The 22,399-nt window shown below is 44.5% G+C and overlaps 1 protein-coding gene across 1 annotated transcript in view; it reads right to left on the reverse strand.

Annotated features, from left to right (window-relative positions):
* Positions 1-1,926: 1,926 nt before the first annotated feature.
* Positions 1,927-22,399, reverse strand: part of RBM28 (RNA binding motif protein 28) — a 56,680-nt gene continuing 36,207 nt past the window's right edge. Inside the window, exons 13-19 of the mRNA XM_068275930.1 lie at positions 21,185-21,249; positions 20,137-20,295; positions 19,205-19,354; positions 13,899-13,973; positions 13,176-13,612; positions 12,252-12,351; positions 1,927-4,267 (exon numbers count right to left, since the gene is read on the reverse strand). Of these exons, the coding sequence (XP_068132031.1) occupies positions 4,127-4,267; positions 12,252-12,351; positions 13,176-13,612; positions 13,899-13,973; positions 19,205-19,354; positions 20,137-20,295; positions 21,185-21,249 (1,127 nt within the window). The 3' untranslated portion in view covers positions 1,927-4,126. The remainder of the gene's footprint in view (positions 4,268-12,251; positions 12,352-13,175; positions 13,613-13,898; positions 13,974-19,204; positions 19,355-20,136; positions 20,296-21,184; positions 21,250-22,399) is intronic.

Consider the following 22,399-nt stretch of genomic DNA (forward strand, 5'->3'; position numbering starts at 1 on the left):
TTGAAATGCAGGGTTATATTCCGCTTTAAGCATCTGGAGGGCTGCAGGGGAAACCTTTTGTGTGTCAAGCTCTCTGCTCTGCTGCATGGGGGGGTAGAGAAGCTTGATCCTCCCGAGAACGTTGCATTCTTTTAGAGGGAGTAGCAGGAGACGGAGGCTGTTTCATATTGGCTCTCTGCTTCTGTCACGCATGGGATATCGTACCCTGAAGGCATGCGGAAGCTGGTTTTCGCCCCATCAAACTACCGGTAATTAGAGAACATGTTAGTGGGCTTTACCGCATCTTCTAATCTTTGTGAATTGACATTTTACTGACGTGTTGAGTTATTTGCCGAACAAGTGGGTAATTTACCTCACTGCTCGTAATTTCAGCTTGCATTGCGGTAACAGCCCTAGTGAATTGACATTTAACTAAATGATCGGTAAAATAAGGTGTTTTCTGCATTAACGCATGCAGTAATGCTTTGTGAACGCTGGCCAAAGTGTCAATCAAACCCCTGGTGCTGATTAAAGTGGATCCGAGGTGAACTTTTACACATTGCATAATTGTGTTCCTTTCCTATTGTTTATAGGGCATTCCTCAAGCCAAATACTTTTTTGTTTTTGTTTTAATACTCTAATTCCCTATAAACTAAAAAAGCCACGCCCACAGGGTTTCAGAGAGCCTTGGCAGTAGCAAAGGCTCATGGAAGCTCAGTCTGGGCAGGAGGAGGGGGAGGGGTTACTAGCCATTGATTTCAGAGGCAGAGGGGAGGAGGAGAGAGGATTAGACTGATGGCTCAAGATACAGATAAGCCTGCCTCTGTGTAATGTTTACAAACAACATGGCTGCTGTCATTGTATCACAGGAATAAATAATCATATTGTATTAAAACGGTTTGCAGCTAGATTTGCTGTGTAAACCATCTAAACTTTAGATAAGAAATATAGACAAGTTACTTGTTATAGTTAGTTTTTCATCTCGGATCCACTTTAAAGCCTGCAAATTTTCAATGAAAAACCTAAAAATTTTGAGTTAATCAAATCATCAGCTACCACTACATCTTACTGGCCAAATTCCAGGCAGAATACATTTACATATAAATTGCATACAATTAGTCAATAGCATCTCATTTACTATCCCTGGTATGGAAAAAGATATTTAGACTGATGGATCCTAGCATAATAGAGTCACTCTAATAGACTGCCTGGGAGAATGTGGTTATCTTTGTTAGCATAGCAAGAGGTAGGAACCAGTGCTGGGCCGAAATTACGCATGAGCGTAATTACGCATCGTAATTCAATGTAAATTTACGCGTAAGCGCTACGCGTAAATTACGGTCTTACGCGTAATTATTTACGCGTAAGCAGTAGAGTGGTATCGTAATTACACTGTCTACCGTAATTGCTAGGTATGCGTAATTTTACGCGTAATTACTAACGTAAAAACTCCCCTTTTCTAAGAGTAGCCAATCAGTCAACATCCTAAGCAACCAATAGTATCTTCTCCCGCCCTTCAGTATAAGCGTACGTTTTGACGCATACGAATGATATGTACGCAATAACTGTCACATTGACGGCTATTGCGTACATATCGTCCGTATGCGTAAAAAAATACGCATTAATGGGTATTACAGCACTACGCGTAACATCGTAGTGTAAGCGCCTACATTACAGTATCCTTACGCGTAACTGCGTAAGTTTACGCGTAATTACAGTGATGTACCGTAGATAATTTCCTACGCCGTAACCGTAATTGCGTAATGCGTAATATTACGCGTAATGATCCGTAAGCGTAGATTTTTCCATTACGACCAGCAGTGGTAGGAACACCTTATGGAAAGTTACTTTTCAGGGCCACAAAAATAATCTTTAAATGATCTTTTAAAGCAAATTATAAGCAAATAGGTAAAAAAAAAAAAAGTGTTAAAATACGAATAATAGATATAACTTGAGTAATACTTTTTATTTCATGCCTCATGCCTTTAAGCAGGTTTAAAATACCGTGGCTGGATGGTGTGGGTGGTGGCTGGAAGTGTAATGGTGAAGGGCTCTGCCTCTGTCACAGGAGACCTGGGTTCGAATCTCGGCTCTGCCTGTTCAATAAGCCAGCACCTATTCAGTAGGAGACCTTAGGCAAGTCTCTCCAACACTGCTACTGCCTATAGAGAGCGTCCTAGAGGCTGCAGCTCTGGCGCTTTGAGTCCGCCAGGAGAAAAGCGCAATATAAATGTTCTGTGTTTGTTTGTTTGTTTAAAATGAAGCTCTGGTCAATAATGCTATGAACATGCAATTTTAAGATACAGGCTTGTCAGCCCCAGCATGTACTATATAAGTTGTTGCAAGTGTGTATACTGCGGGGATACAAGCTGCAGTGTGTGCTAATTTCAGCTTGATTAATGTGCTGCTTTGAAGCTATGCTCCTGTAGGAGATGCAAACACTGAGTGGGGTGTATGTGCTGCTCAGGACTTTTTTTTGTAAAGTAAACACTGACAGAGCTAAGCTTGTATTTTAGCTCACAAGCAACATCTGTTGTAATACAAGCACCTTGCATTATTGATCATCTTAAAGAGGATCAGTGATGCATTTACAGCATAGTAAAATAAACATATAACCTTTTTCCCCCGTTATGACCCCTCTTCATTTTTTCTATTATCGCCGCTCCCTACTGACAAAAAATAGGTAAATTAATACATTTTAAGTTTTAATCCTGTGGCCAAGATGGCTGTGATGCAAATCAACTACGGAACTGCTTCCAGGTCATCACAGTCTGCAGAGGATGAGAGGAAAGCTCTGTCCCTGTCTATATCCTTCACAGGGACGAGCTGAGCTGAAAGCAACACGAGGCAGATCTCCTCCCTGCTGTCAGCCTCACTAGAGCGAGGCAGATCTTCCACCTGCTGTCTGTAGCGAGCACAAAGGTCACTGATGACTCATATAATGATGTGCCAGCAGGGGGAGGGAAAGGTAGATAGCAGGGAGGGACAGCTGCTGTTAAGCCCCATCTACACGATACGATTCTTTGTGCGATTCGATTAAATCAGACATGTCCGATGGGGATTCGATTCATTCAAGTCGATTTGCCATTGTTTTGCAATGGCAAATCGAAATGAATCAAATCTTGATCGGACATGTCAGATTTAATCGGATCATAAATAGAATCGTAATCAAAGCGCACAAAAAAAAAATCGCATCGTGTAGACTGGGCTTTAGTCTGCCCTTTTCCTGCAGCACAATATTCGTCTAGCAAGACAAATAATTGGAAAGGAGCAGGAGAGAGACAGCACAGCTAATTCAACACAAGAAAGGGAAAAAAAGATTTGTACTTATCAAAGTAACAATTCAGTTCATTTAAATTGCAATTTGAAAAAAAGGTCCACAGAACCCCATTAAGTTATTTTAAGCCACACTAAAATACACTGGCCCACAAACAGTGTTCCCCACAGGCTTAACCACAGAGGTCCTCAACTTTGAGGACGTGAATTCGCCAGGCAAAAAAAAAAAAACGAGTTCTTCAGAGCTACAGCACTAATCAGCACTGTTTCAACCATGTCCCATTCGATAACTTCTTGCACCAACCAGAAATCAACGCACTCCAACCTTGCACTCTGCGGGTTAATATACTGGAGTTGGTCAGTGGCTGTAGCAGCCATGTTGCCCACTCCAGTCAGTGGCAAAGAATTGGGGGGAGGAGCCTTCCATAGTGATCAATGGGCCAATCTGACAGAATTGGAGTTTTAAAACAATGATTTAGATAGGCTTTCAAAATTCTAGTTTATGACTAAATAATACGCTTTTGAAATAATCTATGTGACAAGCTGACTACTGATAAATATGAGCTATATACCTACTAAATCTGAGTATATCATCATGAAAGGCCATTTCTTCTTCTAAAACTGCTTGTCATGTCTATAAGGGTATAGAGGTGTCTTCTGATGTGTCCAAAAATGATTTACCGGTATTCTAATTTATATAAAGACAGGTCTTATTTTAAGACGGGATCAATTGAATCTGGATATTTGTTTCTCAATAAAAAAATATTTCGAATAAAAAAAAAGCATCCTTTTATATAGTCATTTGAAAAGGTAAAATACAGCAGGATGGGTAACCTATACAGTGACCATTGTCCATTAGCAGACATTCTGCTCAGTCATCAAACCACTTGCTTCTTTTAGCAGGGGCGGCTGCAGTGGGTTTCCCCATGATCTTCCGCTTATACTGTTCCACAAGTTGATTAAACCTAGTTTCTGCTGGATTCCGCTGTGGCTGTTTTTTCTTTGCACCTGCCTGTGAAATAAAAATTAGGTTAATTTGGGAAGGGAAAATATCCAGATTAAATAAGAACACTTCATATAACATTGAAAACAGGAGGGCTACATTTTCCAGATTTATGGCTTTAGTACAATGCTTGTAGATTTGCTCTTGGAAGTTGGATCCTAGGCAGATCTCTGGAGTGCATCTGTGGCTTTGAATACACTGGTGTTATTGTATGAGGCTTCCTACACATATCATATAACAACGTACTCTCAACTGTTATATTATCAATATAGGTATGGATTTCATCTGTGTTCATAGAGATCTCAAAAGCATATGATTGTTCAAAGTTCAGCTGGTGTGAGGATATACCAATGTGGATTTAAAGGCCCGTTTCCACTGGCCGCCGCACATCCTGCGAGACGTGCAGCGGCACTTCCTTGTTGAGAGAGTACGCAGCAGAATCCCGGAAGCCATGGTCAAGATTTGTTGGAAGTTATTTTACTGAAAAGGACTCATTTAAGCATATCTGATAGGACTGCATAGTGTCACAAACATTTGGAAGAGTAGAGGAGGTTATATATGATTAATTGCTTTCTAAAAAGGACCTGACTTTGTGGGTAGCCTTATTTAGCTATTTAGAGCCTGCGGTCCCTAAACCTCTGCAGTAGATATGTTTTGAAGAGAGACAGAGGTAGGCTCATAACTAGGAAAAAAAAAAAAACCTAGGCTACATGATCCAGGGTGCTGGGCACATTAGGTAGCCGCCATCCCCGCCACTCCCTTGGCCTGCTAGGGCTCACTTTCACTTTCGTGCCCTCTGGGTCACAATGCTGGAAGGAGAGAGATCCCTCTCTCCCAGCATGCATGGAGGCAAGGGAGTGGCAGAGGGCAGGGCCAGGGAGAGAGAGCTGACCAATGGCAACTCTGGAAAGCCTGCAGGAACGCCCCTAGTGGGTGTTTGAGGAGGGAATCCCTCTCCTCCCATTACCCTTTCAAGATAGCTACAAGTATTGCTGCTAATTTGGAAGGGGGGGGGGGGGCTATAGTGCTGAGGAGGTGGGAGGGCAGAGAGGCGGGTCATGAGTCAGAGAACATGCCTCTGTGTCCCATCTGCGCCCCCCCCCCCCCCCCCCACACACACACACACACACACACACACACACACACACACACACCGCCTTGGGTTCTCTAGAAATAACACATTAGTCCCTTTATAGACAATAAAGAAAGAAGGGCCTACCAATAGGAATACTGATTGAGAACATTATGCAAAACCAGGAAATAAGAAGTATTTTATTGGATAAAATAGTCAAATGCACAATTTGGGAACCATGGTTCACGTACGGTAAGCCTAAAGCTTAACATTTTCTACAAAAAGGTAGAAAAAAAATAGTGAAGGGGAGGATTTTTTGTTTTTTTCAGGGTTTTTTTGTTAGCGACTTCTGCATTTTGAACGTCTAGCATTTGACAGAGTATCTTGCACTTCACACAAATTGATGCAGCCTGCCTGGTGGTTGTTCTGAGCTACTTTTGTTTGTTGTGCCTTTTATTTGGTACAATTAAAAATCAATAAGAAAATGTGATTAAATAAAAAACTACAGGTGACATTCTATTACTGCAGGAGAGAGACTTTACGTCTGATAAACACATGCAGCAACCTTCTATATCTGAAATCATAATACATAAACAGCAGAAGAAAAAATACAGCAGAGGTTACGTTTATAATGAATCTTTTAACAAATTGATAAGGCATATAAAGATTTTGACAGCAGATAAATTTAGATATGTGGAACAGTTTGACACCCTCCTCTGTCAATGTCATCAGTTTAGGCATGAAATGTTAATACAGCATCGTTCACACAGGATTTCTTAATCCGAGTGGCAGAACATGCTGTAGGTCAAATAATAATTGGTGGCGACTGGAATTTTGTGTTAAATTCAAATTTAAATTGAACTTCAAATATTTAATCACAAACACTTTCCAAATTAATCTTAAAGCAGATAGCTCAATTTCCTTTAACAGATCCCAGGAGGGAAATGAATCCTCCCGATTGGACATACACATTTCTCATCTCCACGTCTCCTGTTCCAGGATAGATTTCTTTTTAATAAATCCTCTAAGCTTGGACAACACTCTGCAAACAAAAATCATCCCACTGCATGGTCAGACCAGACTCTAGAAGGTATAGAAATACAATCTCAATGTAAGAGAGAGGCCTTGTGAAAACTCAATTACCCCATCTTAAAAATATAAATATATCTGAAGTTGTATTAGAAAAAAAAAAAAATCACATTAAAGCTATATTTTAGATTGAAGGGCCTGAGCACAGACTTCTATGCTTATTTAAGCAGTGTGTCAGTATGTGACACTGATGTGATGCTCAAATCAGCACAGAAAAGCACAAGTATGCTCAAGCCCTAATCAGACTTCTGCCATACTCTGCTGACAGACTTAAAGGGAAGGTTCAGGGACTGTCAAAAAAAATAAAAATCCGCATCCACTTACCTGGAGCTTCCTCCAGCCCGTGGCAGGCAGGAGGTGCCCTCAGCGCCGCTCCGCAGGCTCCCGGTGGTCTCCGGTGGCCGACCCGACCTGGCGCTCCTTCCGCGTTCCAAAATGCGCCTCACGGCGGCGCGCTGAAGTCATCAGGCGTCCTCCGGGCTTTACTACGCAGGCTCAGAACAACTGAGCCTACGCAGTAAAGCCCGGAGGACGTCCGATGGCGTCAGCGCGCCGCCGTGAGGCGCATTTTGGAATGCGGAAGGAGCCCGACCTGGCCAGGTCGGCCACCGGAGACCACCGGCAGCCTGCGGAGCGGCGCCGAGGGCACCTCCTGCCTGCCACGGGCTGGAGGAAGCCCCAGGTAAGTGGATGCGGATTTTTTTTTTTTTAACAGTCCCTGAACCTTCCCTTTAAAGTGAAACTCCAGACTAAAAATCTACTTGGCAGCACTGAAGAGGCTTGGTGTTTCTTTAACAGTTTTACAGCATCAGAACTTTGTTTTTCTTACGCAAGCCTCATTTGTAGCTGCTCAGAAGCAAAGCTCCATCACATCAAAGAAATCTGCCCGGGCATTTTTCCCCTGATGCTGTGCAAAGCATGATGGGATTTCTGATGTTCGCCTTCTGCTGTTGTGGCGCAACTTTGTTTTTTTTTATTTTGAATTTGAGATTTGAAGCCTAGCACGGGAGGCGTGATCAGGACATAAGACAGTTGGAACTGTGTCTCATGCTCCCCGTCACCTCCTTTCAACCAAAAAGATGTCTGCCCCCATGAAATCACAAATATTTGCCTGTTCTTTTAAAACAGGGTGGGTAAGAGATTATATTACCGATCTATTTTTATTAACATAACTAATGTAACTTTATGACAGTATGTTTGTTTAGGCTGAAGTTCTTCTTTTAAAGCACAACCAATGAAAACGAAGTGAGGCTAATTTGAATTGCCATCAGGTTGATAAGTGAATCTAAACAACGTATAAAAGCAAAGTGGTGGATATGAGTTACATCTGCTTGTCAGTGCACTATGGCTACATTCCTGCTACAGGACACCAGCCAACATGGGGTCCTGAATCTGTACAGATGTACAAGTCCATAAAAAAAGTGTGCGATAACACACAGTCAAATACTGTACAAGGACAATAGCAATAAAAAATAGCAAGCAGTTTCATACTGTTTATCCCCCGCTAGATGGCATATTAGAGCAAGGACTTCTGCCATCAAAGCCGGTATAGCCCCAGGTCATGTGATCCCGAAGTGAAGTGACCACATGGGTTTTGAGTATACTAGTTTGCGAGGCCCTGTACCGAGCTATCTGCTATGAGAAAAAACCCCGCATTCTGAGCTTATAGCATTTGCATGAGAGTATCTTACACTTTACACAAATTGATGCAACCTGCTTGGTGGTTGTTCTGAGCAACTTTTGTTTGTTGTGCCTATTATTTTATACAAAACTAAAAAATTAATAAAAATTTTTTTGATTAAATAAAAAAAACTACAGGCCCAAAAGGAGAATAAAATATACCATCAAGTTAAAGAGATCCTGTATAAAAAGAAACTCCCCTGGAGGATACTTACCTGGGGGAGGGGGAAGCCTCAGGGTCCCAATGAGACTTCCCCCATCCCTCCAGCGTTGGCAATCCAGCGCTGGCTCCCCGAAGCCTCCCGCAATCCTCCCCGGACTAGCCTGACAAAGCTTGATATATTTACCAAGCCGAAATCCAGCGCAAGCGCAGTAGCGGCTCTTCCTTCGGGGTAGGTGGAAATTGCAGAGCCAAATCGTATCCACTCTACTGCGCAGGTGCAAAAGGACTCGCACCTGCGCAGTAGAGTGGATCGATCGGGTTCAGCTATTTCTGCTTAGCCTGAATAAAAAGCCGCTAGTACACCTGCGCTGGATCGCGGAGGGGTAAATATTTACATCTCCACACTTTGGGGGACCCGGGCAGGCTAATGGAGGGACACCGGAGGATGGGGGAAGCCTCGTTAGGATCCAGAGGCTTCCCCTCACGAGGTAAGTATCCCCCAGGGGACGATTTTCTTAATACAGGTTTTCTTTAATTAAACTTCTGTGATATTGATCTGGGCAGTTAAATAGCATAGCAGAGGGGGATGTTAATTAGTTGTAGTTGCTTTGGTGTTAAATTGTAAAGTTAAAAATTAACAGGTGTACTAGAGAGGCAACAAAAGACAACCCCAGAACAGGAATTTTTTTAACAAGTGGAGCCCACTGACATTTTTTTCCCATCTCACCTTTTCTGTTTTTTTTTCACTAGTTTTGGATTTCTCTATGGTCAGAGTCACTACTGGTAATATGAGGCAATACCTAGACCCTACAGAGTTTTCAAAAGTAGTCCAGCTCCTCCAGGATGGCACACCAATAAGTGTCAGTGCTTGTGAGGTTTGCAGTGTCTTAAGAGCATGGATGAGATTCCATGAGGCAGGTAAGTTCTTCTAGGAGAGCTGGACAGGGCCGTTGAAAGGTCCTTAACACATTGAAAGGTCCTTAACACATCAGCAAAACCAGTAACTACTCCTTTGAGCAAAGAAGAACAGTATGAGCACTGCTAGAGCCCTACAAAATGATTTCCAGGAAGTCACTGATGTGTCCATTGCTGACCAAACAACAAAAACAGACTTCATGAGGGTGGCTTGAGGACCAGACGTCTTCTAGTGGGCCCTGTGCTCACTGTTGGGCACCACGAAGTTAAACTTGCATTTGCCTTCACGTACCCAGGTCTGCCACTGGCACCCTATGCTTTTCACAGGCGAGCACAGATTTACCCATTAGGACAGACATGAAAGGGTCTGGAAAAGCAGCAGAGAGCATTATGTTGCCTGTAACATCATTCAGCATGACAGGTTTGGTCTGTGGATGCATTTCCATAGAGGGACACACAGAACTCTACAGGCTAAACAATGATACCTCGGCTGCCATTGGGTATAAGGTTTAAATCCTTGGATCCACTGTCAAACCCTACACTGGTGAAAGGTATCCATGGTCCCCCCCCCCCCTGCACAACAATGCCCAACCTCATGTGGTGAGTGTATGCAGGGAATTCCTGGAGGTTGAAGAAATCGATACCATTGACTGGCCCCTATGCTTGCCTGACCTAAATCCAATAGAACAACCTTGGCACATTGTGTGTCTGTCTATCTGCTGCCAGGTGGCACCTCAAACTGTCCAGGAGCTCAATGATGCCCTGACCAAGATCCAGGAGGAACCCAGGACACCATCCATTGTCTCATTAGGGACATACCCTGAAGTTGTCAGGCATGCAAACAAGCAGGCAAAGACAAAACAGTAAACTGAATTCTGATTTGCTGCAATAACATTTCATACAAATGGAATAGCCCGCCGTGTATTCATTTCACTTTGATTTCCATGGTGTCTTTGAATTCATCCTTGAGGTGGGTTTTCAAAGTGTTTCTTCAAAGTTTACACTTTTACACACACACACACACACACACACACACACACACACACACACACACACACACACACACACACACACACACTTTAGGACGAGAGCAATTTTAACATATCAACGCAGATTCCAATGATTCACCAATAACTTTATTACTACTTATTACACCTAAATGGTTGTTTTTTTCAGGACAAATTAGGCTTTTATCGTGTAATAATTTTTTTTTTTAGTAATTACCTTATGTTATATGCATTTCAAAGGGAAAAACAATGGAAAAAATAGAAAAAACACACCATTTCTCCATTTACATCCAGTATAGCATTACAATAAACAGTGCTAACTATTAGTTAAACCCACAAATTTATTTGCTTATCCTTCCTGATTACAACATTTAGATTACGTTCCTAGTACAAGGTATCGTGACATTATTGTATTTGGAAATAAAGTATTTTTTTTCTATTTCTTGTATTTTGCTTTCTTATTGTACACTATTGATGATTACAAGACCTTATTTGCAAAAATAATAGTAATATAACCTTGTGGCATATATATTTAAAAAGCCAAGTTCCTAAGGTAAAAATATGTTTTTTCTTTTATATTCTGTAATTTTGTTTTCATTTTACAAGCATTTTATTTTGGTACAGAATATGCAAAATTTGAATTGCTTTTGATTCAGTTTGTGACTAAAAGAATACTCAAGGCAAGGGCCTCAACCCTAAAACTCTCAACTCTATTCTACTACCCATCACGGTTTAAAATATTACCACATATGTCTCTTGTAGTTTTCCTACAACTTTCCCAAGTTTGATTATAATTTTGAAATTTACTTTTTATGTTTTGATTAAGTTTGTTCCTACCTATTTTTTATGTGATGGGGATCAAAGCTTTAAGACACTCCAAAATGTATTCTACAACTTATCACGGTTAAAATTATACCACATATGCCTCATTTAGTAACAAACTGGTGGTGCACTTTCCACAACTTCACAAGATGTATATATACACTTCGTGTTGTCATGAAGTGGTTAATGTCGTTGCTGCATATTTCAAATATCACTGAAGGGCTTATTGAAATAGTGCTTAGAACCAAGCAAAAACCGTAACCCAAAGCGACTACAGAGATGCCAGAGCAATACAAGAGAGGCTGGGTGAAATTACCTCAGTACTCTCCCTTTAAAGAGAACCCGAGGTGGGTTTTACAAATCCTAATTTCATACAGAGGCTGGGTCTGCATATGATGCCTAGCATCTGTTGCTATATTATATCCCCCCAGGCCCCCCCCTGCGCTCTGCTGTGCCCCCCAAAGTAAACCGCCATGTTAGCGACACACAGCGTCTCGCCAGCAGGTGGTTTACCTCTGCACTGTCACTCTCGCCGCTCCCCGCCTGCGTCCCTTCCCTCCAATCAGCGAGGAGGGAAGGATCGCAGGCAGGGAGCGGCGACATAGAGGAGACGGGGAAGCGGCGAGAATGACACTATGCATGTAAACAGCCTGCTGGTGAGATGCTGTGTGTCGCTAGCACGGTGGTTTACTTGGGGGGGCACAGCAGAGTGCAGGGGGGGGGGGGGGGCTGGGGGGGAGATAATATAGCAACAGAGGCTGGGCATCATATGCAGACCCAGCCTCTGTATGCAATTAGGATTTGTAAAACCTACCTCAGGTTCTCTTTAACATTTTATTTTTGGTATAATATTAACAAGTTCTAATAATAAACTTAAAGGTACTCCGAGCTCACCCAAAAAAAGAAAGTTGTACTCACCAGGGGCTTTCTCCAGCCCAGCGCTTTAATCGCGCATGCGCAGTACTTTCACGCCGGCCGCCGTGATGACGCGGAAGGAGCAGCCCGACACTCTACCGAGTGTCGCCCGGGCTGCGGCCTGTCAGCCATTCCAGAGCGGGGAGAAGGAGAGGAGCCAGGACGCCGACGTGGGACCTCCCGACCAGCACTGGGCTGGAGAAAGCCCCTGGTGAGTACAACTTTCTTTTTTTGGGTGAGCTCGGAGTCCCTTTAACTTATCTGCAGTTTTAAAGTATCTGCAGTTTGTGCCATGAAGCATACAGGACATTTATCTGTACTAGAACATACCTGTGATACTGCTCCTTTCAACCTTTGTTGTTGCCGGCTCGGTCTGTTGGTTTTAGGTTTGTTTTGTGGCTGCTGTTTAGGCTTACCCTTGTCCCGTGCCCTAGGACAGGAGAATACAAGCATTCTTATAACAATTCATTCTAAATAATTCATAAGAATAGGTCCAAATTAAAGAAGAATTGCTATAATACACGTGAATGTAACTACAACTACATTATCTCTTCTCAATGCACATCAATGCCCATTAAGGCCAGTAACCGGAAATCTAAGCCAATACTGGTCAGCTAGGGCAGGTTATGAATGGAACAGCCAGTAGAAGAGAAAACAGCAAATCTGGATCACTGTAAATAAATGTAAAACCTAAAATGTACACACAAATGTTTATAGCTGACTACCTGCCACCCCCAAAACAATTCCCCTGAATGATTGCTCTTAGCTTAAAAAAAAAAATCTGTTCTAGTGTATGACTTTAGTTGAGCACTGGGTAAGTCCATCTCCATTCACCTCCCTATCACCAGACTTGGCTTGACTGCTGAAAGAGAGCCGCTAAGTTTATTTCAGCAGATGTTAAGTCTGCAATATCTACATGGACATCTGTAGCTGGTCAGCATAAGTTACTTGTCTATGAGTAATGTCTATGTGCACCATAACGTGGTGGGACTTACATCAAGACATAAAATAATGTTTGAAAAATCTTTGTGCAAATACCCTATATGTGTGAGCATCCAATTGCATTAAGGATTACATGTGTATTCTAGTACTGGCATTACTAGCAGCCAGGGGTACCACTGAACAGATTTATTGTTGAACATTTTGCCACCACAAAGACAGAGACAGTCGTCAGACAGGGATCACCAGAAGGCAAAGTATACTTTCTACATAAAAATACAACTGAAAGTTATAGCACTAAAAGAAATGCCTCACCTTATTTTGGGTCCCGTATGAGATGGCATAGGTAACACTTTCCTCCTTTTAGCTCCATTTGCAAGCTGTTCTTGTTCGAGTTCCATCTTAGTTTGGAATCCTGACCACTGAACATGTTGTGAAGGTTCTTTACTTTCTGCCGGTATTTCAGTACTTACATCTGTTTTCTCCATCTTTTTGATGTTTTTCTGCATGGTGGATTCTGTTGGTTGTGTTTTAACTGCTTGTTCTTTCCCAGATGAGACTTGAAAAGATGTGCCTTTAGAGCTTGCAGGGTTCCCAGCTTTGTCCTTCTGTTTTAGCTCTGCTTTTACAGTTGCAGCAGGCTGGGATTTTTCAGCACCTTTTTTCAGTTTCTTCTTTATGTTTCCCTGAGTAGGTTGTGCCTGAGGGGTGCCTGCAGCTTGGAGCTTTGCCTGCTTCTGTCTCAGTACTTCCTGCAGGCAAGAAAATTAACACTTGAATTATTACAACGACTGACAGAAACACAGCATCAGAGGCTTGCTAGCAAGAGACTGTTCAGACCATTTAACGCTCGTGTACCAAAAACAGAGCCAGTTTCCTCCAAATCATCAAGCTTTGATTCAGATTTTATCAGTAAAATACAATTAGGATTTCTCTTTTTGATGTCAAATATTAGCTTTTATTGAGAAAATATTTTCATCACTGTTCACAGGTTGTACTTTTAATTTTACATAAACTTAGCTGCTGCAGTTTCCTCACCAGGCTGCGTTGTGCTCTCCTCTCCTTTAGTTTGAGTTTATTCAGATCCTCAAGTGAAAATTCCACGATTGGTCTCTATAAACAGGAATTACAACACATTAACAAAGGGTTAAAATCTTATAAGATATCCAGAGGTTTCTGGTAAATTGCTGAACAACTCAAAGATCATTTGTCTTCGGCTAGGTTCACAGTGAGATGTTACAGTGCGGTGTATGGCTGCTTTGTAACACGGCTTACCGCACTGCGATGGACCACCTATGCGACCTTCACAGTGCAGCGGGAGCATTGTGGCATAAGAGGCTGTGGCATGGTAATGCATTGCATGTGGTGCGTTACCACTAAATGCGCATGTTAACAAAGACAGTGAAGCATACTTTATACTACTATACATACTGTAGGTTTCACTATACTTTACTGCACGCAACGCAGCTGTACATGCAGTAAGACTTTTTCATTCTGTTACATTCCTGTTATACTGAAAACGTAACAGCCCACCGTAGACGTAGTCTTAGTGTCAAATATTTAGTACTGGCTTTTCAGTAGTGATAGTTCTGACACCAATACATTCTGAACTGTAAAGTTAACCACTTGCCGACCGCACACTCATACCGTGCGGCGGCAAAGTGGTAGCTGGAGGACCAGCGACGCAGTTCTGCGTCGCCAGGTGCCTCCCTAATTAATCAGGAAAGGCCACTCGCGCGAGCGGCCGTTTCCTGTCAGATCACGGAGCGGGTCTCCGTGAATAGCCTGCGAGCCGCTGATTGCGGCTCGCAGACTAAATGTAAACGTAGGAGACACCTGTCTCCTTTGTTTACATTGTACAGCGCTGCTGCGCAGCAGCGCCGTAAGGCAGATCGGCGATCCCCGGCCAATCAGCGGCCGGGGATCGCCGCCATGTGACAGGGGACAGCCTGTCACTGGCTGCACAGGACGGATAGCGTCCTGTGCAGCCCCGATCACCGGGGTGGAGCAGGTAGGAGAGGGAGGGGGGAATTTCGCCGCAGAGGGGGGCTTTGAGGTGCCCCCCCCGCAACACCCAGGCAGGCAGAAGAGATCAGACCCCCCCCCTGCACATCATCCCCATAGGGGGGAAAAAAGGGGGGCAATCTGATCTCTCTGCCTGCTACCTGATCTGTGCTGGGAGCTGCAGAGCCCACCCAGCACAGATCACTAAAAACAGCGCTGGTCCTTAAGGGGGGGGTAAAGGGTGGGTCATCAAGTGGTTAAATAAACATGCATTTCGCTTGACATTACTTGCACTCAGGCCCGCCATCAGGGGGGTACAACTGTGACTTCCGTCACGGGCCCGCAGCCTCGGGCCCGCAGCCTCGCCCCCCCCCCAGGCATTAACCTGCTAAATGGTCTCTTCCGGCCCCCCTCCCCCAGCGGCCGCCGCTGTTAATACCTTAGGAGCAGCCGCTCTCCCCTCTCCGGCGCCTTTACTTTCCAGCAGCATCTCCCGGGCTGCTGTGTGTGATGATGCGGCAGGAAGCATGGCTCGGTTCCCATAGTAACGGCGATACACATCGCCGTTACAGGAAGCCGCTGCCCTGCTTCCTGCCGCATCACACACAGTAGCCGGGAGATGCTGCTGGAAAGTACAGGCGCCGGAGAGGGGAGAGTGGCCGCTGTTAAGGTAACAACAGTGGCGGGGACGAGCGGGGGGCACCACCTACCCATACTGGGGAACTATGCTGGGGCACTATACTGGTGCGCTATACTGGCTATACAGGGGCCCTGTACTAGCTATACTAGGGCACTATACTGGGGGCAACTATACTAGCTATACTGGGGCACTGTACTGGCTATACTGGGGCACTGTACTGGCTATACTGGGGCACTGTACTGGCTATACTGGGGCACTGTACTGGCTATACTGGGGCACTGTACTGGCTATACTGGGTATACTGGGGCACTATACTGGCTATACTGGGGCACTATACTGGCTATACTGGGGCACTATACTAGCTATACTGGGCACTGTACTGGCTATACTGGGGCACTATACTGGCTATACTTGGGCACTATACTGGCTATACTGGGGCACTGTACTGGCTATACTGGGGCAGCAGTCTGTAGGGGGGCCCAGGCTTGATGTTGTGTGAGGGGCCCCAAAATTTCTGATCGCGGCCCTGCTTGCACTATGGTAATTTTGTCTAAAAATTAACATGGAACATACACACACTAATTTTCAGCCTGTTGTGTTGGGATTTACATAATCTTTAGTTGAAGTTATTGTTAAGGATAAGCAGACGAACACAGAATGCAGTTTCTCCTGATGCAAAAATGAACCTGACTGATGGGGCACGTGGACCTCCTTCGCCGGGGGACCTTTCTTCACAGCAGAATCCCTGTGAAGGAGGAACGGTCGGAAGAATGGGGTGCAGCAACCAAAGGCAAGTTAACTCTTCTTCCTGCAGCCCTCATGCCCCAGCAGTCAGGTTCAGTTTCACCTCAGGCAAGCTGCATTCTGCATTCACCTGTTCATTGTAAGGCCTCACACACACCATTCAATGGGCGGTATGTGTGAATTATAACATTCGCATAACACAATGCAAAGTACAGGTGTTGAAACGTGTATGTTATATCATAGTGTGGTTAATTTGTTTTACATGTGCCTATTCATAAATGTCAAAAGCAATCCTGCTGCAGAAGGCATGATAAAATAACAGTCCGTTGCAATGCCAAGACATGAATGTGCCCACTAAATTGTAGTACAGTTGTTAACATGTTGCATTCAGGGGAGGACTGGCCCAGGGGGACGGGGGGGGCAATTGCCCCCCGGGCCGCCCGAATCTTAAGTAATTAGGGCCAGCCGCTGCTGTACGCAGCGGCCGCAGACATACCACAGGTGACAGGTTCGCAGTGGGGATCGCAACCTCGCGCGATATTTCCCGGCAAGTTGAAGTATCCAATCAGAGAAGGGGCTGAGGCGGAAAGCCGTGGTGTGCCCTTGTGCGTGGCTGCGCCTGCGGTGTATGTGAGCGGCACAAGGACACAAATAGCTTAGGTCCTCTCCGGCCCGGTCGGTTGACCCTGCTTGACTCTGCCCCCCACCTGGAGCCATTGCCGCACGCAACGTGCTGCTGTGCCTGCGGTGTCATCGGAGTGAGCTGTCTCACACTTCAGCTTTCTGTGCTGGGGGGGCTGGGGGCCTGGAGCTGCGGCTACGTGTGGCTGGCCTGGTTGGAGGAGTCGGACACAGTCCTCCCCTGTGCTGCTGTGCCTGAAGTGTCGTCGGAGTGAGCTGTCTCACTCTTCAGCTTTCTGTGCTGGGGGGGCTGGGGGCCTGGAGCTGCGGCTACGAGTGGCTGGCTGTCCTGGCTGGAGGAATCGGACGCTCGGGGGGGCTGGGAGTCGGAGAGCCACCTATAGCTGCTTGCTGCTGTGGAGGAGGAGGAGGTGTAGGACTGAGGAGACAGGAGGATAGAGGAGGTCGGGTCCAGGTCGCCAGAGGAGAAGGTGGTTTTTATAAATTTTGTTTCTGTACTTCTCCCTTCTTGTCACTGAGTTACTCACACTTTGTTGCCTGCCTGCTACTGCTGTCAAATTCCATTCTCTGCCCAGGCCAGTGCCCTCTGAGTTGTTTTTTTTTGTGTGATAATCATCCCCATTCTGACCCTGGCCTGAGGGGGAACGTTTTTTATTCTTGTGGTGTGATTGTAGGCAGGGTAGGGGGGAGGCAGGCAGTTAGGCACTGTCAAACAGGTAGTTGGAGGGGGGGGGGGGGTAGGTGTCAGACAAGTAGTTTGTATGGTGGGTGGGCAGGAGTGGGGTTAGGCATCACCAGGTAGGTAGGTAGGTGTGTGTGTGTGTGTGTGGGGGGGGGGGGGCCATGTCCCTCGCCGCAGCTCTGCAGTCAGCCTCCCAGTCCCCGGCGATGGCACCAGTCCAACCTGGATGTCGGACCTGTGCGAGCAGCACTGTCAATCACCGCCACGTGGACCGGAGTGCACAGTACGCTCTGGTCCATGTGGCGGTGATTGACAGCGCCGCTCGCACAGGCGCAGTCGGCCTGACGTCATCGCCGGGGGCTGGGAGGCAGCGAACAGCTGACTGCAGAGCTGCGGCGAGGGACATGCTGGGAGCTTGGGGCTGGACGAGCCCTGGGTAAGTAGCACTTATTTTCATAAAAGAAAAAAAGCCTGATAACTTCTTTAAGGTTAGGCATCAGACACAGACAGGTAGATTGTGCGGAGAAATGGGGTTAGGCATCAGGGGGTGTGTGTGTGTGTGTGTGTGTGTGTGTGTGTGTGTGTGTGTGTGTGTGTGTGTGTGTGTGTGTGTGTGTGTGTGTGTGTGTGTGTGTGTGTGTGTGTGTGTGTGTGTGTGTGTGTGTGTGTGTGTGTGTCATCACAATTTGAAGATTTGCACACAAGAAAGATATGGCTTTGGGCTGGGGATGCCGTGAAACAGGCCTCTAGTTTGTGTTGTCCCCCCAGGCCAAAAGGTCCCAGTCCTCCCCTGGTTGCATTGTTGCACATTCTGCAAAATGTGTACTGAGCCTTACTAATGGGGTAAGAGTTAGTATCAAGCTTATCATAAGAATCAAATATATATTCAATCAAAGAAATTGGGCAGTAACGATCCCCATGTGGCCATACGGAAATAAAATTCCCTATTATAACTAGGTGACTTAAGCCCGTTTAAAAACGGGCTCTAGGTCTGTGTGGAATCCCCATCCCTTCTCCTCCCCTCCCACTCTCCGCAGTGGTGTCACTGCGCATGCGCTGATCCGCCGCAGAACCGGCTCCCTGGTCCCACGCTATCCCTGTGTAGCGTTGTCCGTGCTGCGCAGTGCGCACAATGGTTCAGCACGGACAACGCTACACAGGCACAGCGCACAGGCACAGGGGTTTTATTATAGAGGATGCCCTCTCCTATAGATTCACACATTGCTGTTGTGCTCGCTTTTCTTCTGTAGCCTGTTTTGGAGACAGTAACAGAAATTGCTACCCAGACTCAACACAGAGATAACACATCTACATTAATTTTATTTTGACCTATGCCTGATAAAAAAAAAAATCAGCATAATTAAGTTGAGCAATGAGCTGAAGAAAAGTTGAGGCAGTTCTGAACACTTGCTTCATGAAATGCAAGTTGATATCTATCTATTAAAAACTTTTAAATGAAAATTATACAGCTTTGCATTGGATACAGGAAAGTGGAATGTAAGTGGAACATTCAAATTATGAAATGTAAACCTCATTTACTTACAGTATATCAGCAACCACACTGCAATCATACAGTTATGCATCTGGCCATGTCAAATAAAACACAAAGCAAAGGGGAGGTGCGGTGCTCACCTTTTTTGGACCAAATATTTCAGGGTTGTTATTGACCTGTCTCAGAGCTGCTAGAGCATGGTCATGGTCAGCAAACTCCACAAATGCATAGCCTAGAGACTGGCCCTTCTGATTTCCTCCCAAACCTTTCAGGTCTCGCATCACTCTGCACTAAAAAGAAAAGGAAAGAGGTAAACCGGCAAAAAATGGCAATTGAGATTATTCTTCAAACTGGCTATAACAAGATAGCAACGTGTCAACAATATTGCCTGTACAAGCAAAATAGCTTTTAATTCCATCATCTACAAGCCCAGAATCCAAGTAAAGGCGGAAGCAAGATGTGTGATACCTAATGAAATAAATTTATATATACCGTATTTTTCGGACTATAAGATGCTCCTGACCATAAGACGCATCTAGGTTTAGAGGACAAAAACCAGAGGAAAAAATATATACTAAACCAGGTGCATCCATGGTGAAGGGGCATCTTGTGGCTTATGCCCCCTTTGTACCACATGCCCCCTTGTACCTCTTATGTCTCCCTGTCCTCCTCTATCCCCCTTGTGTCCTCAATAACCAAAACATCTTTGATTTTCGTGTACAACCAATTGTTTTTATCGAATGCCGTTGAATCAAACCTTTTTATCATATCACATGTGGCGGCTCATCATAGATAACTGCCAGATTTAGAGAGACTGCATCTCCCAGTAAAAACTGATGCTTGTATGGCCAGGTTAATACAACATAGATATGGTAAGATTGGATAGGACTATACAATGAAGATTGTATTGGGTAAGGTCAGACTACAGCTCCTTTGGTCTCCAGTGTCCATGCTTTCAAAAGAAACCACTATGATGGAGTCAGCATCTGTACATTTCAACATGCACAATACATTCATATACAAATTAATAGATAAATCACAGAAAATACTGGAGTAAATATAATGTCTTTACCTCTTTGATTTTAACATTGCGTCCTCCTCCTGCAGCAGTCAGAAATAGCTGACGCAACTTTTTATCATCCACAGATTTGGGAATGTTGTGAATGCACAGGCGGGTCTTTGAGACAAAAATATGCTGGAACTTCAACTTCTGACGTTTAATCTCTTCAAACTGGAAATAAATGTAAACCAGCACACTTTACACTTTAGATCAGGGTGTCAAACTCAATTATGTAAGAGGTCAAAAACCAAAACATAGCCCCAGTTGCAGGCCAAATGATTTACTGAGAATTAACATTTATTGAACAGTCTCAACTCAAACTGGCATAACTAATGGATCAGGCTCAATTTGCAGAGTAGTGCAGTTTGCAGTAGTGCAGTTTATCATTTACCTGCTCCAGTGTCATATTGGATCAGCCAAATGCTCTATGTAGTATACCTCTGGCTCCCAGTGCAAGCCAAGTGATGATGAGCTGGAGGTATCAAGGGATAGAGCGTGCGGCTGCCAGGTACAATAGAGGAGTTGTGACAACGCTGGAGCAGGTAAATATTACGCTGTTCTGCTGCGTTGCTTTACAATGCGGGGTGAAGGTGACTGGAATGAGGAAGGGGGTTGCAGGTGTGCGTTTTACCAGTAACATGGGGAGTTTGGATCCATATGATCCCCATGCTTATTTTGCTAAGGGGTCCTGTGGGCTGTTGCGCTGCCAGCTCAAACAGCCAATGTTTCAACCAAAAACACTGTCTCCAGTGTGCTTTGGATGGGAGGACGGTGTACTTCTGTTCTTATACAATGGTGCCCATTTAAAGCTTTCAAAGGCCACATAAAATGGCAAAGAGGGCCGGATTCAGCCCGTGGGCCTTGCATTTGACACCTGTGCTTTAGATGGTTAGAAGCACTGCAGTCTTCAGATCCTAAGACCACTGCCCATAAAAACAAATTTATAAATGTGTTTGGGAAGCACACGTCAGATTTCTGTACCACAATTTTATCCTTTTTGAAAAGAATAAAATCAGTAACAGCTTTATCAGCTACTATACAGTGACATCACACTATTTACCCGAGCTCTTTTGGCCAAGTCCTCTGCACTCAGTCCTTCTGCAGCTTTTGTTCCAGCTCGAATCACTGGAAATTAGGATTAAAGTTAGTTCAATACCGTCATACATGTAAAATTCTACTCAAGATATTTAGAACGCTACAATAAATAACAAGCAATACATTTTTAAAATACACCAACCAAACAATACACTAAAGACAATCAATTCGGTCTAACTCACACAAGCAGGTTTTGCTTTCCAAGCAGTTAGCAGTCAGGAAACGGTTATTTGCTGTAGGTGGAATCTATTGGATCCTTGCAGAAATAGTTGCAGGAAATTATAGCAATTGTGTAAGCACTTGCCAGTCACAGCAGCACTTGTTTTTTCAGTGTTGAGTAGAGATAGTCAATGACATAAGATTTCCAGCTTGCATGCAAATTGTATGCAGCTTAAAAAATAATCAAATTAAAATCCTTAGGAATTGGACCATTTGACTGGTCCAATTCCAAGCTGCAAATAGTTGGCATTACATTTTCATGCAAGAAAGAATCATTAGCATCTCATTGACCATCTCTAGTGTTGAGCTTTACTCCAGAAGCTGCATTACAACTCCAAATGAGAATGTATCAGGACCAACGAGCTGGCGGTTGCAACAAACCACAGTAAAGGTGGTGATAGTTCCCACATAATTACCTCTAAGTCATCCATAATAATCTGTGAATCAAGGGGACTAATGGATTTAAGAAATCTCGGCAGCTATAAGGTGATAAAAGACCAGAATACTAATAATCCGGACATTTGTATAGCACTTTTCGCCTGTTAGACTCAAAGCGCTCAAGAGCTGCAGCCACTAAGAGCGCACTCAATGGGCCTCCCTGCAGTGTTAGGGAGTCTTGCCTTGAACTCCTTACTGAATAGGTACTGACCCTAGCCAGGATTTGAACCCTGGTCTCCCATGCCAAAGGCAGTGCCCTTAACCAGTACTCTATTCAGCCATCCAGCCCTGGAGAATACTCACCAGGGACATATCAAACCATAGTGAAGACAGAACTAATGGTTGTGCAACTGCATGGAAAGCTTGCACAAAAATAGATGTGGTCTTTTGATTATGTTACACGGGTATTTTGGAAGCAATGCATTTCTACTGAGACCCTTTGTCTACTCACTCTATATTGTGTTAGGCAGCTCCCGAAAACCCATAAATCTATCATCATTAAAGAGACACTGAAGCGAAAAAA

Source organism: Hyperolius riggenbachi, chromosome 3 (assembly GCF_040937935.1).
Source record: "Hyperolius riggenbachi isolate aHypRig1 chromosome 3, aHypRig1.pri, whole genome shotgun sequence".
NCBI classification, from domain to species: domain Eukaryota; kingdom Metazoa; phylum Chordata; class Amphibia; order Anura; family Hyperoliidae; genus Hyperolius; species Hyperolius riggenbachi.